The 15002-nt window shown below is 38.3% G+C and overlaps 1 protein-coding gene across 2 annotated transcripts in view; it reads left to right on the top strand.

Annotated features, from left to right (window-relative positions):
* Cep85 (centrosomal protein 85) overlaps positions 1-15002 on the top strand; it is a 38688-nt gene continuing 23686 nt past the window's right edge. Inside the window, exons 1-3 of one of the 2 annotated variants that reach the window (XM_076863179.1) lie at positions 1-125; positions 6910-6982; positions 8681-8833. In XM_076863179.1, coding sequence (XP_076719294.1) covers positions 6928-6982; positions 8681-8833 — 208 coding nt within the window. In that variant the 5' untranslated portion in view covers positions 1-125; positions 6910-6927. Of the gene's footprint in view, positions 126-903; positions 964-6909; positions 6983-8680; positions 8834-15002 lie in introns of those variants that run through there. The other variant, XM_076863180.2, reaches the window with a different exon arrangement.

Below are 15002 nucleotides of genomic sequence, written 5' to 3'. Positions count from 1 at the left end.
GCGACCTGGCGGGCGTGTAACGGCCGTTAGTCGAGCTGAGGGGCTGAACCGCCGCCTGAGGCAGACGAGGTGGTCGCAGTCAGTATCCGCAAGTGAGGGATTTCGCCGCCCGCTCTCAGGGCCGCGTAAGTTCTCCGTCGGGGCCCCAGTCGAGGTGGTACACCCTGCCTCTCCTTCCGGAGTCCCGGCGAAGCCTTGAACACTCGCGACCTCCCTTCGTGGGGGAAATCGGCAGCGGGAGCGCATGCGCAGAGCAACGGAGCCGTAACCCGCCTCGGGTCTCTGCCTCCTCTGGCTAAGATAATGCCCCTGGCTCACCCGCTCCTGTGCGGGTAGCCACCCAGCCGTCGTTGCCGTGCTTTCTCTTTGCCTTTCACTCGAAGCATTTGCCTTACCTGTGAGTCAGGCCTTGTTCCAGTGGCCGGGGGAACAGCGGGCAGCACTTTCCTTGCCCTCGTGGAGCCCACGGTCCGTGGAGAAGAGAAGACATTAAGCGAGTAGTATTCAGTTGGCACTCAGTAAATGCAGGGGGAAGATATTTTACAAAGAGCACACTACAGAGGCGCTCGTCTAGTTGGAGCGATCAGGGAGCTCTCCCCGGGGAAGGGAAGTTCAAGTTTTGAAGAATGTGTAGAGAATTAAAGTTGGGGGACCGAGAGCAATCGGGAAGGCCTTAGACCCGAGCGCCTGAGCCCGGGCGATTCTGGAGACTGTCCCGACTCTGGGATTGCTGCTGGCATCCTGAGACGCTACTAAACATCCTGCAGTGTGCAGGACAGCCCCCACATCAAGCAAGGTGTCAGTGGTGCTGAAGTTGAGGGCCCCTGCTACAGCAAGTTTAGTTCAAGTTTGTCTAACAGCATATTCAGCACCTAATTTCGCCCTTGCAAACCAGGAGAATAAGAACCGTTTGTCTTTACTCTGAGATACACTTCCAGTGCGTGGCACGGCGCCAGGCAAATAGTAGGTGATCGGTACAATTTGGTTAATGAATTGAATACAATATGCTGGGTAAGAAGGAGTTGTAATACAGGGTGATTAAGATAACTAGACTTGATTATTTTCTCTTAGGCCTTGTCTGCTTTATAATGGGCTGGTGGTTTTGTTTGTCTCAGGACTTGTTCTTTGTAAAGGCAACTTCATGGCAGGGATTTGACTTCTCTTTCACTATGTCAGTTTAATGAGTGATCAAGGCCATGAATATAGTGTGATGGTGTGAGATTCTTAATGTGTCGGTGTCAGCTGTCTGTATATCCCTTCAAATCCTCTTCTGTCTTGATGTGGTTCTCAACAGCTGCTGAGCTTGACATTTCACACCAAGATTCTAATTTTTCAAGGGGAGAAATATATTTAACAGTCATAATCTAATTCTTAGGTAGCAACATGGGAAGTACAACCTGGGTGATAAAGTGAAGAAATTATAAGGGCAAAGTGAAGAAATTATATGACTGTCCCTGACTGTCCTGTTTCAAGGCTTGCGGCTCTGGCTGTCAGAGGCAGATGACTTTTGATGCCTTAATAATGCCCTTCAGTTCTTTCATTTGTGTTTTGTCACACACCGAAAAAAAATGCTGATTAAACTCCTAAAGCATTGTAGCACAGTTCTGGCTTTTTTTTTTTTTTTTTTTTTTTTTGACAGGGTCTTAATACTTTGCCCAGGCTGGTCTCAAACTTGCCATCCTCCTGACTCAGCCTCCTGTGTAGCTAGGGTTATAGATGTGTATCACCACACCAAGCTTACAGTTCTGGCTTTTTAAAGCCTCTTCCTAGTTGTATGATCCTCATCAGTCTAAACTGTTATTTTCTAATCAAATAAAATGAGAATAACTGCCTCATAGGATTAATGTGAGCATTAAATATATGATAAAGTATTTAGCGCAGTGCTTGATAAATAGTAAGTGCTAAATACATGTTAAATTTGTTGAACAAATAAATATTTTTGTGATCCAAAGGGCTTTGAATATAGAAGCCAACCATGTTGGGTGCTTTTTTTACTGTCCCCCTCCATTCAGTCCTACCTTTTGGGCTGTAACATGGTTATTTGTATTATTCCTTGCACATTCATTTATCCCATTTTTATCCCAGAAAATATCAGTCCTGTGGTTTTAGGACCACTCCTTCAGTTGGTCCTAAAAATGTCTACTAGTTGATCATCTAATTCTGAATTTAGTAGGAAAAAAATTAGGAGTTACTTATTCTGTATTATTTTTTGCCTTATAGGTGCACTTTTTTAAAAAATATAATTCACATGCTATAAAATCAGTGATTTTTATAATGTATCTAAGCCTGTTCAAAATATTTTGATTATCCTGAAAAGAAGCCTTATAACCATTAGCAGTCACTTTCTATTTCCTATTCCCTTCCTCAGCGCTTGGCATCCACTAATCTGCTCTTTCTGTGGATCTGGCTGTTTTAGACATATCATATAAATGGGACCATGCAGTTTTTTGGCTTTCTATATTTGGCTTCTTTTCCTTAATAATATTTTCAGTGTTCATCCATGTTTTAGCATGTATTAATACTTAATTCCTTTTTATGACCAAATAATATTCCATTGTGTGGATATAACACATTTATTTATTTATTTTTTAAAGAGAGAGTGAGAGAATTTTTTAATATTTATTTTTTAGTTTTCGGCAGACACACATCTTTGTTTGTATGTGGTGCTGAGAATCGAACCTGGGCTGCACGCATGCCAGGCGAGCGCGCTACCGCTTGAGCCACATCCCAGCCCCTAACACATTTTATTGATCCTTTGTTGATGGACATTTGGGCTGTTTGCATTTTTAGCTATTGTAAGTAATGCTGTTATGAATATTTGTTTACACTTTTTGCATGAACATCTATTTTAATTTTTCTTGAATATATAATACACCCACTGTATTTGTGAGTTTTGCATCTGCAGATTCAACCAACTATGGATTGAGAATGTATTCAGTGGGACTGGGGATATAGCTCAGTTGGTAGAGTGCTTGTCTTGCATGCACAAGGCCCTGGGTTCAATCCCCTGCACTACAAAAAAAACAAAAAACAGAGAATGCACTTAGGGATTTTTGAGAATGGTGGTATATGCCTGTAATTTCAGTGACTTGGGAGGCTGCAGGAGGATGGCAAGTTCAAGGCCAGCCTCAGCAATTTAATTTATCAGGACCCTGTCTCAGAATAAGAAGGATTGGGGATGTAGTTCAATGATAAAGTGCCACTGGGTTCAAAAGAAAAAAATATATACTTGAAAATAATTGCATTTGTACTGAACAAGTACTACATTATTTTTGTTGTTGTCATTATTCTCTAAGAAATTTATATAGCATTTATATTGTATTAGGTATTATAAGTAGTATAGAGTTGATGGTGATGTTTGTTTTTGAGATGGGGTCTTGCTGTTTTACCCAGGCTGTCCTCAAATTCCTAAGCTCAAGTGTTCTTCCCTCCTCGGCCTCCTGAGTAGCTGGAACAGGTTCACATCACCACCCCTGGCTTCTAGAAAATTGTTTAAAATGAACAGGAGGATGTACGTACATGTTATATGCCAACACTATTCTACATAAGGGATTTGAACATCTGAAGATTTTAGGATCTGTGGAAATTCCTAGAATCAGCCTCCTTTGGATTCAGAAGGACCACTATACACCCAAGAGTGGAATTACTGAATCATAGTGTAATTCTTTTTTAACTAGGAGTTTTCCTTTTGTTACCCTGTTCTCAATTCATCTGAATTTGGAAAAGTCTCAGAATCTATCAGGCCTGTGATTTTGTTATCTTTCAAAGGAGAGGTAAATGAAAGGATGTTTGATGTTGACAGTAATCACTAGTATGTAGGTAAGGATGCTGTGATATCATTAAGTCACTGGCCATAAATTAAATGGTTAGCCATAAGTAGAAGCTTTTATTACTGAGTAAAGAAAGCTTCTCTTTCCTAGGAAGAAATGAGATTTTGGAGGATGGTACCAGTCTTATTAATGTAGTGAATTAGTGACCACTTGGGTTGTTGTTACTAAAAGAAAGCTGTAGAGGTCAGTAAAACATTAGAGAATTAGTACCATTTATCCCCTACCCCCACCCCCTCTTTTTTTTCCCCTCTCAAAGTTGAATTTTATCTCTTAAGAATTATGTGTGAATTGTCCCAACTTCTTTTGGGGCTCTTATAAATTCAGAGTTTACAAATTCATATTTCCCATGTCTTTCAGGGATTGTACTGTGTGACACTTTTTGTTTTGTTTATTTTTTATTGACATAAATTGCCAAGTAATAATAATAATAAATAGGCACTTGTGATGTGTCAGGCCTTTGTAGTAAGTTATTATAAATCACTTAACATGAATTAGGTTGTGTCTTTATCACTTTTTTGGTGGGGGGTGCCCGGAATTGAACTCAGCATTGAACTCGGGCATTTGACCACTGAGCCACATCCCCAACCCTATTTTGTATTTTATTTAGAGACAGGGTCTCACTGAGTTGCTTAGTACCTCACTTCTGCTGAGGCTGGCTTTGAACTCATGATCCTCCTGCCTTAGCCTCCTGAGTTGCTGGGATTAGAGGCATGTGCCACTACACCCAGCTTTTATCACTCTAAAATAAAGAAACTGAGGCACAGATGTATTGAAATTTTTGCCCAGTGTTGTACAGCTAACAAAACCAAAACTGGAAGTTCAGTGTGTTCAAGTATATTTATCCCCACTTCAAATCCAAGTGATCTGAGCCCATGTTCTGAACCACTTCCCTCAAGTATGGAAATATAAGATACTATTATTTGTTTTTGCTAGTTATAACTAAACAGTTTTGTTTATACAGGAATTAGACTCTGCTGAATTTTCAACACCTACCCTTAAGTAGAAATGTCTTAAGAGATGGAGAAATGGGAAGAAAATGGCATGTTCTGAGCTAAGGATCAGAATTATTCTTATGACCAAGAATTCTGCCTATCTCTGTGCATCAGCTTTGATTACTGAAGGAATCAGGAGTTTGTTTTATGTTAATTATAATTATGGCTATAATACTTCACTGTTGGTTGGGTTCTTTAGTTCTTTTTTTATCCTACACTGCCATTATGTACCCCATGGCTAAGAAAAGCCACAGTTAAGTTTGTTGATTAAAAGTAATATTTACTAAAAATTACAACAATGGGCGGGCTCTAGGACCACACGGGATTCATACTGGGAATCTGTTTCTATGTTTTCTCTACTTTCTTTAGGAAGATAAATAGGGCAGATTATTGGGAGTTGGTTTCTTTTCTTTTTTGTCTTATTTTTTTTGAGACAGGGACTTGCTCTGTTGCCCAGGCTCATCTCAAACTTATGGGGTCAAGTGATCCTCCCATCTCAGCCTCCCAAATAGTTGGGACCATGTCTGACTGGTTTGCTCCCCTGGCTCTGCTTATGATTCCCACCCCCCATATTATTTTATTGGTGCATCATAGTAGTATATAATGGTGGGATTTGTTCTTACATCTTCATATGTGTACATGATATAACAATGTAATTTGGCCAGTATTACTCCACAGTAATACTTTTACTTTCTTCCCCTCTTCCAGTTCCTGGTCCCTTTTGTCTATTCTACTGATCTCCCTTTGATTTTCATGAGATTCCTCCCAACCACAACCACCACTACCACTTTTCTTTTCCTTTTTCCTCTCTAGCTTCCACATAGGAGAGAAAACATGACCTTTGACCTTCTGAGTTTGGCTTATAATTGAATAAAACTCCATTGTGTGTATATACCTCATTTTCTTTATTTATCCATTGATGGACATCAAGGCTAATTCCATAGTTTGGCTATTGTGAATTCTGCTGCTATAAACATGGGTATTCATGTATCATTATAGTATAATGACTTTAATTCTTTCGGATAAATACTGAGGAGTGATACAGCTGGGTCCTGGTTTGCTTTTTAAAATACTCATAGGAGTAAAATGTGGGAGAATACTTTAATATTTTATATGTTTGTGATATTATAAAATATATGTTTGTTCTTTGTCTAATTTCCTTGCATACTTGTAAAATCCTTGCAGTCATCAAAATGATGTGTCTTTTTATATGTTAATGAGTTGGATATTAACTGGCAGCCCTTCAGGATGGGGGCTGATCACTAGAAAGAACAAGGCAGGGTCAGAGGGTGAGAACTTTGAGCCCCAACCTCTGAAGAAGAGGAGTGTTTGAAGATTAAGTTGCTCAATGATTTAATGAGTCTTGCCAAAGTAATGAAGCCCCTATAAAATTCCACAAGGGTGGGTTTGGGAAAGCATCTGGGAGGCTGAACATGTGGGGATTGTTAGAGGGTGGCACACGAAGAGGGCATGGAAACTGCATCTCTTCCCACATGCTTTGCCCTATGCATCTCTTTCTGTCCTTTGTAATATCCTTTATAATAAGCCAGTAAAGGGTTTCCCTGAATTGTGATTTAGCAATTAACTTTAGCAAACTAGTCAAACTGAAGAAAGGGGGTCATGGAAACTTCAGTTTATTGCTAATTGGTCAGATGCATGAGTAAAATAATTTGGGGATCTCAATGGGTGTCAGAAGTGGGACAGCCTTGTAGGACTGGGTCCTCAACTTGTGGGATTTGACACCAGTGAAACAATCTGGGGATCTCAATGGGTGGCAGAAGAGGGACAGTCTTGTAGAACTGTGTCCCCTACTTGTGGGATTTGATGCTATCTCCAGGTAGATAATACCAGAATCAAATTGTGAATTGAATTAGAGGATACCCTCTAATTGTGGTTGTCTCCTGCAGAATTTCTTGCTTGATTCATCTGGTGTCAAAAGTACCTTATGAGATTAAGTATAGTAGAAAGAAACTATGTTTGCTTTTTAATCCTCAGATTGATTTTGACAGTTTCTGCTGAATGGGAACTGAGTTACAGGGAATTAAAAATTAATGAGAGATTTGACTGGCTATTTCTTCATTCTGCAGTTGTCTCCAATAACTGTGATGGCCATGCAAGAGAAATACCCAAGTGAGCGAACCTCTCATGCTACTTCACCAGGTAAGTAGCCTAAATTTCCTGGATTCGATTTTGACTTTTGTTCTGTTATTTTATATTCTCTAAGGGATTGAGCACACAGCATTTGATGAAATGCTGGTACAAAAAGAATAGAGTAACATGGGACTATATTGAATATAAAAACAGGTCTCTACTTGGAATTGTAAAGGAGTAAACAGTTACGTGCATTTATAAATACAGCAAAATAAGTCTCACTATAATGTATAACTATAATATACTAATAAATAGGAAAAAAACAGGTCTCTTTGAGGGAACAGTTAATCATTTATCTGTGGTCCTATATGGCTTCCAACAAGACAAATGTGATTTTTGGGAGGGGAGGACATATAAAGAATTAGAACAGAATGACTTTGGAACATAGTTCCATTTGAAATTAGAAAACACAGCATTAATTACTGTGTTCTGTGTTGTCTTTGTAATACTCTTAGTGGGTCAGTCATTGCTAGCCCACAAAGGTTGGAATTCTTGGATGCCAATAGTATCTCTAAAATGAATTGCCAAGATTTTAAAAGTTAAGTAGATATGTTAAGTAGGTATTTTAAGTATATATGTCAAACATATAAACGTGTAGACAGTCAGTAGATGAGGTATGATTCAATTAAGTAGCATTTTAGAAAAATTTTAATTTCTAAGTATTTTATCAAAAAAAGGACACATTTTAGGGCTGGGGTTGTGGCTCAGCAGTAGAGAGCTTTACCTCGCACATTCGAGGCCCTGGGTTTGATCCTCAGCACCACATACAAATAAATAAAAGTATTGTGTCCAACTACAACTAAAAAATAAATATTTAAAAAATAAAAACAAAAAAAGGACACACAGTTACATATGTTTTATTTAAAGCACATGTTTTGTTTAATTATTTCAAAAGACCTGGCAAACTGTGCCCTGTAACTAGAGAGACAAAGTCATATAGACTTACTAAGAGGTCAGATTATGTTGCTTCTAGCTACATTATACTAACTTAGTACTATAGTAACATTTTCTAATCTCGTGCTGCTCAGAAGTTCTGGTTGTTGTCTGTGTTGTTCATAAAAATTATTGTGGTGAATTCCCAGCAACTTGGAAGGCTAAGGCAAGGGGATCACAAATTTGAGACCACCCTAAGCAACTTAGTGAGACTCTGTCTAAAAAAATTAAAAAGGTAGGGGCTGGGGTTGTATGTAGCTCAGTGATAGAATGCTTCTGAGTTCAATCCCTAGTACTGAAAAAAAAGTATTACAAATTACTGAGTATAGATAGATTGGGCATGTTCTTTCAAATCAGGCAATCCAGTATGACTCAAAGAATAGGAATACTTGGGGAAAGTTAGTTTGCTGTCCCTAGAAAACAGAAGTGAAAGGTAGCAAAGAGCGAGCAGAAGTAGAATAAATTAGGTTAAAAAGATAGCAAAATGCTAAACTTAGAAGAAAGGAATAAGGTATTTTTAAGATCACTTGCCTCCTACTAGATCAAAGAGTCTGTAGAACAATATTTTCTGATTTCAACTTAAACTTTGAGACTATATATTAAATGGTGCTGGGGATTGAACTAGGGTCTTGGGCATGCTAGGGTAAGCACTGTACCACTGAGTCACATCTCCAGCCCCGCTTAAGTGATTTTTTTTTTTTAATAAAAACAATCATGTGGAGGTACCTCAGCTGGTTCACACTAAAAGGAGGAAATTATCTTTTTTTGTTTCAGGTTCCAACGTAATTCATAAGGGTAGTTCCCTGGGAACTGAATGGCAGACTCCAGTTATCTCAGAGGCCTTTCGGAGCCGCTTCAGCCGCTGTTCAAGTGTAGCCGACAGTGGGGATACAGCCATTGGCACATCATGCTCAGATATTGCAGATGGTAGGTTGGATTAATGGTTTTTGATTACCAGTATATCTTGTCATTTTCAGATTGAGTTTTAGGTATATTGTCATTTCCAAAATATTCATGAGTTCATTTTATCTTAGTTTCCATTGTTATCCTATCTTTTTTTTTTTTTTTTTTTTAGAGAATATTTTAATATTTATTTTTTAGTTTTCGGCGGACACAACATCTTTGTTTGTATGTGGTGCTGAGGATCGAACTCAGGCCGCATGCATGCCAGGCAAGCGCGCTACCACTTGAGCCACATCCCCAGCCCCCATTGTTAATCCTATCTGACACAACTTTCTAATAGTCTTCTTGACCTCAAGTCTGTCCTTCTGCTTCTGGATTGATCTTATTAAAAAGCCTAATTTCATATTTCATAGTTTCCCTTTCCTGCAAATCCTTTGATTGTTCCATTACTTGGAGGATAAGTTCTCAGGCCTCAATTCTTCTGTGATCTGGTTCTCCCCACCCATTCAGCCATTCAAGCCTATTTCTTGGAATCATCAAGATGATATTTTATAATGCTTTGAAAATACAGACTTTTTTTTTTTTTTTTTTTTTTTTTTTTAATGGTTTTGTTGTTTGGTTTGGTAACTGGGCTCTTTTTTCCATCTTTAATCTAGCCCATTTGTGCTGTTGCCAACTCCTTTGGTCCTTTCCAGCCGTGCTGATCTTATGACTATTTAGGATTTAGAAAAGCATCCCACAAAGACTTGTCATTCCTTCTACCCACTACTGATATCCTTCCTTTTTTGCACCCTTTATCTTTATAATCTCTTATCACTTGTTTTACACTTCAGTACTAACTACCCACCAATGCTTTATAAGGGCATTTTGTTTTTCCATTTAGATATTGAGGGCCTGGAAGGCAGGCTAATGATAATAATTACTGTTATATACTTTGAGATAAGTACTAGGCTGATTTTTTTTCTGAATTATTTCATTAATGCTATTCTGTGAAGTATTCTATTTTATAGATGAAAAAGGTAAATTTCAAAGTGCTTGAATGAATTGATTGCAATTACAGAACTGGTCACTTTGGTACTTTATATTTTGTCATTTAAAAATATATTTACTCCACAGCTACTAGGATGCCTGTAATCAAAAAGAGGGCTGGGGATGTGGCTCAAGCTGTGGCGCGCTTGCCTGGCACGTGCAGGGGCGCTGGGTTCAATCCTCAGCACCACATAAAATAAAAATAAAGATGTTGTGTCCACCGAAAACTGAAGAATAAATATTAAACAAAAAAATTTCTCTCTCTCTCTCTCTCAAAAAACAAAAAAGATAATAAGGAATGTTGGTGAGAATGTAGAGAACCTTTATAAATTGTTGGTAGGAATGTAAAATGTTACAGTTGCTTTGGAAAAACAGGTTGGCAGTTCTTCAAAAAGTTAAACCTTAAGATTCAGTAATTAAACTCCTCAGTATGTCCCCAAGAGAAATGAAAACATGCATCCACACAAAAACACATGTACAAATGTTCATAGTAGAAACAAACCAAGTGTTCATAACTGGTGAATAGATGAGTAAAATGAGGTATGTCCATATAATACAATAGAATATTACTTGGGACTGAAATTAAATTAAGTATCTATACATGCTGCCAGTGGATGAACCTTAAAAAAATTATGCTAAGTTAAAAAAAAGCCAGATGCAAAAGGCCATATATAACATGGCCATATAATTGAGATATCCAGAATAGATGAATCTATAGGCAAAAAGCAGATTAGTGGGCTGTGGTTGTAGCTCAGTGGTAAAGCATTTGCCTAGTAGGTGTGAGGTCCTGGATTTGATCCTAAAGCACCACATAAAAATGAAATAAATAAAGTTATTGTGTCCATCTACAACTAAAAAAACAAAACAAAAAACAGATTAGTGGTTTACTAAGACTGGGAAAGTTGGGGAAAATAGAGGAATGTTGACTGCTATAGGGTAAGAGGTTTCATAAGTAGACTGAAAACCATTGAAATTACATACTAAAAGTGGGTGATTTGTGTGGTATGTGAATTATATCTCAAAATTGTTTAAAAAAATGAATAGGACTAGGATATAGCTCAGTGGTAGAGTTTCTTTCCTGGCATGGAGAAGGACCTGGGTTCAATTCCCAGCACCATAAACAAATTTTTTCAAAAAACAAATATTTGGAAAAAATAAAATGAATGAAAAGGGAGTGGAAAAATACATTTACTAATACTGGCTCTTAGACACCTAGCACTAATTTTAACAGTTTGATAACTGTGTGTTTATGGGGACTATGCTCAGTAAATATTAAGTAGAATTGAAGCCAAGTATGGTAGCACGTGTCTGTAATCCCATCTACTTTTTAGGCAAAAGCAAGAGCATCACAAGTTCAAGGCTAACCCCAGAAATTTAGCAAGACCCTGTCTCAAATAAAATTTTTTAAATGGCTGCAGATGCAGCTCAGTAATAGAGTGCCTCTAGGTTCAATCTCCGGTATAAATAGATATTAAGTAGAATTGAATCATAGATTTCTAAATAGACAGTATTGTAAAAATCACTTAATCTAACTCCTTGTTGCTGGTAGATAATAAAAATTTCCCTAGGGGTTAAACAATTTACCAAAGATCCCACAGCTAAGTATCAGATTCTGGTCTCCTGAATATATTCTTGTTCTGTTCCCTACCCCCTTCTATTTTATTGGTTCTTTTTAGTTATTTATGACAGCAGAATCTACTTTTATATTATCATACATCATGGAATGTATCTTATTCTAATTAGGACCCCATTCTTGTGGGTACACGATGGTGAATTCACTGTGGTATACACAGTATTCTTTTTTTTTTTTTTTTTTTTTTTAACTGTAGTAGGCATTAAACACGTCATCTTGAATGCTAGGCGAACTTTTTACCACTGAGTTGTGTCCCCAGCCCCGATTGTAATATTTTTGACATCACTTGTATGATTAAGAGTTTATTATCCATTTAATTTTACTTATTAATGTTTTGTCTACATGTGTAGTCATGGGACCTTTTCATTTTAACTTAATGGTAGGTATTATTAAATATCAAACATTGATCTGAAATTTTCCCCCATTAAATTGGTTGTATTGCTGGTATGGTGGTGCAGGCCTGTAATCCCAGCCGCTGAGGACCAAGAGTTCAAAGCCAGGGGCTAGGGGCTGGGGATGTGGCTCAAGCGGTAGCGCGCTCGCCTGGCATGCGTGCGGCCCGGGTTCAATCCTCAGCACCACATACAAACAAAGATGTTGTGTCTGCCGAAAACTGAAAAATAAATATTAAAAATTAAAAAAAAAAGCCAGGGGCTAGGGCTGTAGCTCAGTGGCAGAGTGTTTTCCTAGCAAATGTGAGGCACTGGGTTTGATCCTCAGTACCACATAAAAATAAATAAATAAAATAAAGGTATTCTGTCCATCTACAACTACAAAAAATGTAAAAAAAAAAAAAAAAAAGTTCAAAGCCAGCTTCAGCAAAAGCGAGGTGCTAATAAGTAAGAGACCTTGTCTCTAAATAAAATATAAGATAGGTATGTGGCTCAGTGGTTGAGTGCAACCTGAATTCAATCCCCAGTATCCCCTCCAAGAAAAAGAAATAAAAAGAAAAATTGGTTGTATTTAACTCAGTCAAATTGTTAAACTGATTATGTGTGTGTCTCTCTGTAGTTGTTTAAGAGATGTGATCTTGCTGTGTTGGCCTTGAACTCCTGGGTTCAATCAGTTGTTTTTTCTCAGCCTCCAGAATAGTTGTAGAAACATGCTACCACAGCTGGCTATTAGTGAATTCTTTTAAAATTACAGTAGCCAAAGTCATCAGTCTAGAAGATTGTTTTGTTTGGGTTTGGGTTTTTTGTTTGTGGTTCTGGTGATTGAACCTAGAGTCTTATCCATGCTAGGAGAGCATTGTACCACTGATTTACACCTCTGGCCCTTAGATTTTTTTTTTTTTTTCTTTTAAAGGTTTTTTTGAGGGGTGGGTACCAGGGATTGAACTCGGGGGCATTCAACCACTGAACCACCTCCCCAGCCCTATTTTGTATTTTATTTAGAGACAGGGTCTCACTGAGTTACTTAGCGCTTACCATTGCTGAGGCTGGCTTTGAATTCACGATCCTCCTGTGTCAGCCTCTACAACCACTGGGATTACAAGCTTGTGCCCCTGTGGCCAGCTTTTTTCTTTTAAAGAAATCAAGGGTTCTGTAATCCCAGCTACTGGGGAGACTAAGGCAGGAGAATCATAAGTTCAAGGCTAGTCTGGGCAATTGTAGAACCTGTCTTAAAAGTAAAAAGAGCTGGGGGTATAGCTCAGTAGTTGAACACCCCAGGTTCAATCCCTGGTGCTGGGGCAGGGGGGCCCGAAAGAACCAGGGTGTCTTTTCTGTCTTTTTTTTTTTATATACCGTATTTTGGGGTTTGTGGGTGTAGAAATTGAACTCAGTCCCTTGCTCATGCTAAGATACCTCTGAGCTATATCTCAGCCTTTTATCATTATACATAAGATTGTTATCTTCATCTTTTTACTTTTTAAAATTTTTTAGTTGTAGATGGATATAATATCTTTTGTTTATTTATCTATATATTTATTCTGTTACTGAACTCAAGTACCTCACACGTGCTAGGCAAGCACTCTGCCACTGATCGACAACCCCAGCCCAGCTTATCTTAATCGTAACTCTTGCTTATTTTGTTCATGAATCTAGCTTGGAGTCTAGTTGACAAGACATTTTAATACTGGTATAAAATAGTAGTTCATTGTTATATCTTTAAATTGAATAGGCTTGCTTTATATTCCATCCTTCATTAAGGTGTTTTACCTTCAAAATTCTTGAGGGACAGGGTAGAGGTAGATAAAACAAAGCTCATAGTACTTTCAGCTCTTTCTTAAAGGTGGAAATACAGATTGAGAATTCCTAATCCAAAAATTTGAAATCTAGGGGCTGGGGTTATGGCTCAGTGGTAGAGTGCTTGCCTGGCACGTGAGAGGCACTAAGTTCAATTTTCAGCACCACATAAAATAAATAAATAAAATAAAGGTATTGTGTCAAACTACAACTAAAAAAAAAAAAAAAAAAATTTTTTTTTTTTTTTTTCCAAAATCTAACATGCTCCAAAATACATAACTGTGCGTGACAAATTTTGGAGCATGTTGAATTTCAGATTTTTTTATCAGGCATTTTGTATTTTAGAGTTTTGGATTACTGATGTTCATCCAATAAAGTCTATGCAGATATTCTAGAATTCAAAAAACTCCAAAAGCTGCAACACTTCTGGTTTCAAGCATTTTAGAAAACAGATACTCAACCTATAGTTGCTGGCATAGTTCAAACTGCCATACTTCACAAACTACTGTGGAATATAGACAGTTGTGTTGCATTTCTCATGACTAAGACACTCAGGGTCACTCCAGTTGAACTGGGCTGCACAAAATAATCACACAAGAGACAGAGATACCTTTTTCTTTGGGTCCTCTGACCTTAGAGGTCCATGGAAAGAGAGAGAGAGCAGGGCCTGACCCTTTTATTGGGGAGAAGTCATTCAAATGAGGTAAGGAGTCAGGTTTCAGGGGGTTGAATCTAGCTTCCTGTTGTCTGCTTATCAGCAAGTTGACTGACAGCTAGGAAGGCTATGCCCAAAGGCAGAGCAAGAGAAGGGGATACACAAAAGGAGCTTCCATGGAACATTCTATCCTAAATAGGGCAAAGGGGTAGGATTACAAAGGAATAGGTGAGTATAGCTCAACCCCTGTTTGTGACACCTACACCTGAAGACCTGGGACAACGCTGGAGTCACTACGAAATGTAGTGATTGGTCAGAGCCTTCTGCTTCAGGACTGGAAGGCATGATCATTCAGAGGGGCTCCCCACACAGTTGTGATTGAGGTTTAGCAATAACAGAATCTACCCTTATCATTGAAGGGAGGGTTACTAGAAAGAATGTATTGGTTTTATTTTGTTATGTTGTGTTTTTGCAGCACTGGGACTTAAACTCAGGGCCTTGGGCATGCTAGGCAAGTGTACTACCACTGTTACATATTCAGCCCAGAATGAATTGTTTTTGAGGGGACAGAGGGTATGGTTGAGGCAAGGAGGGTTTTAGAATCATATCCTTAAAGTAACAAAAATATGGTGATTTTGGGAACTGTAGACTTCTCTAAATAGAAACCACCATATTCTCTTGCACTAAATC

Source organism: Callospermophilus lateralis, chromosome 7, assembly GCF_048772815.1.
Source record: "Callospermophilus lateralis isolate mCalLat2 chromosome 7, mCalLat2.hap1, whole genome shotgun sequence".
In the NCBI taxonomy this organism is placed as follows: Eukaryota; Metazoa; Chordata; class Mammalia; order Rodentia; family Sciuridae; genus Callospermophilus; species Callospermophilus lateralis.
Note: the sequence above shows the minus strand (reverse complement) of the source record. Positions and strands in the feature narration are given on the sequence as shown.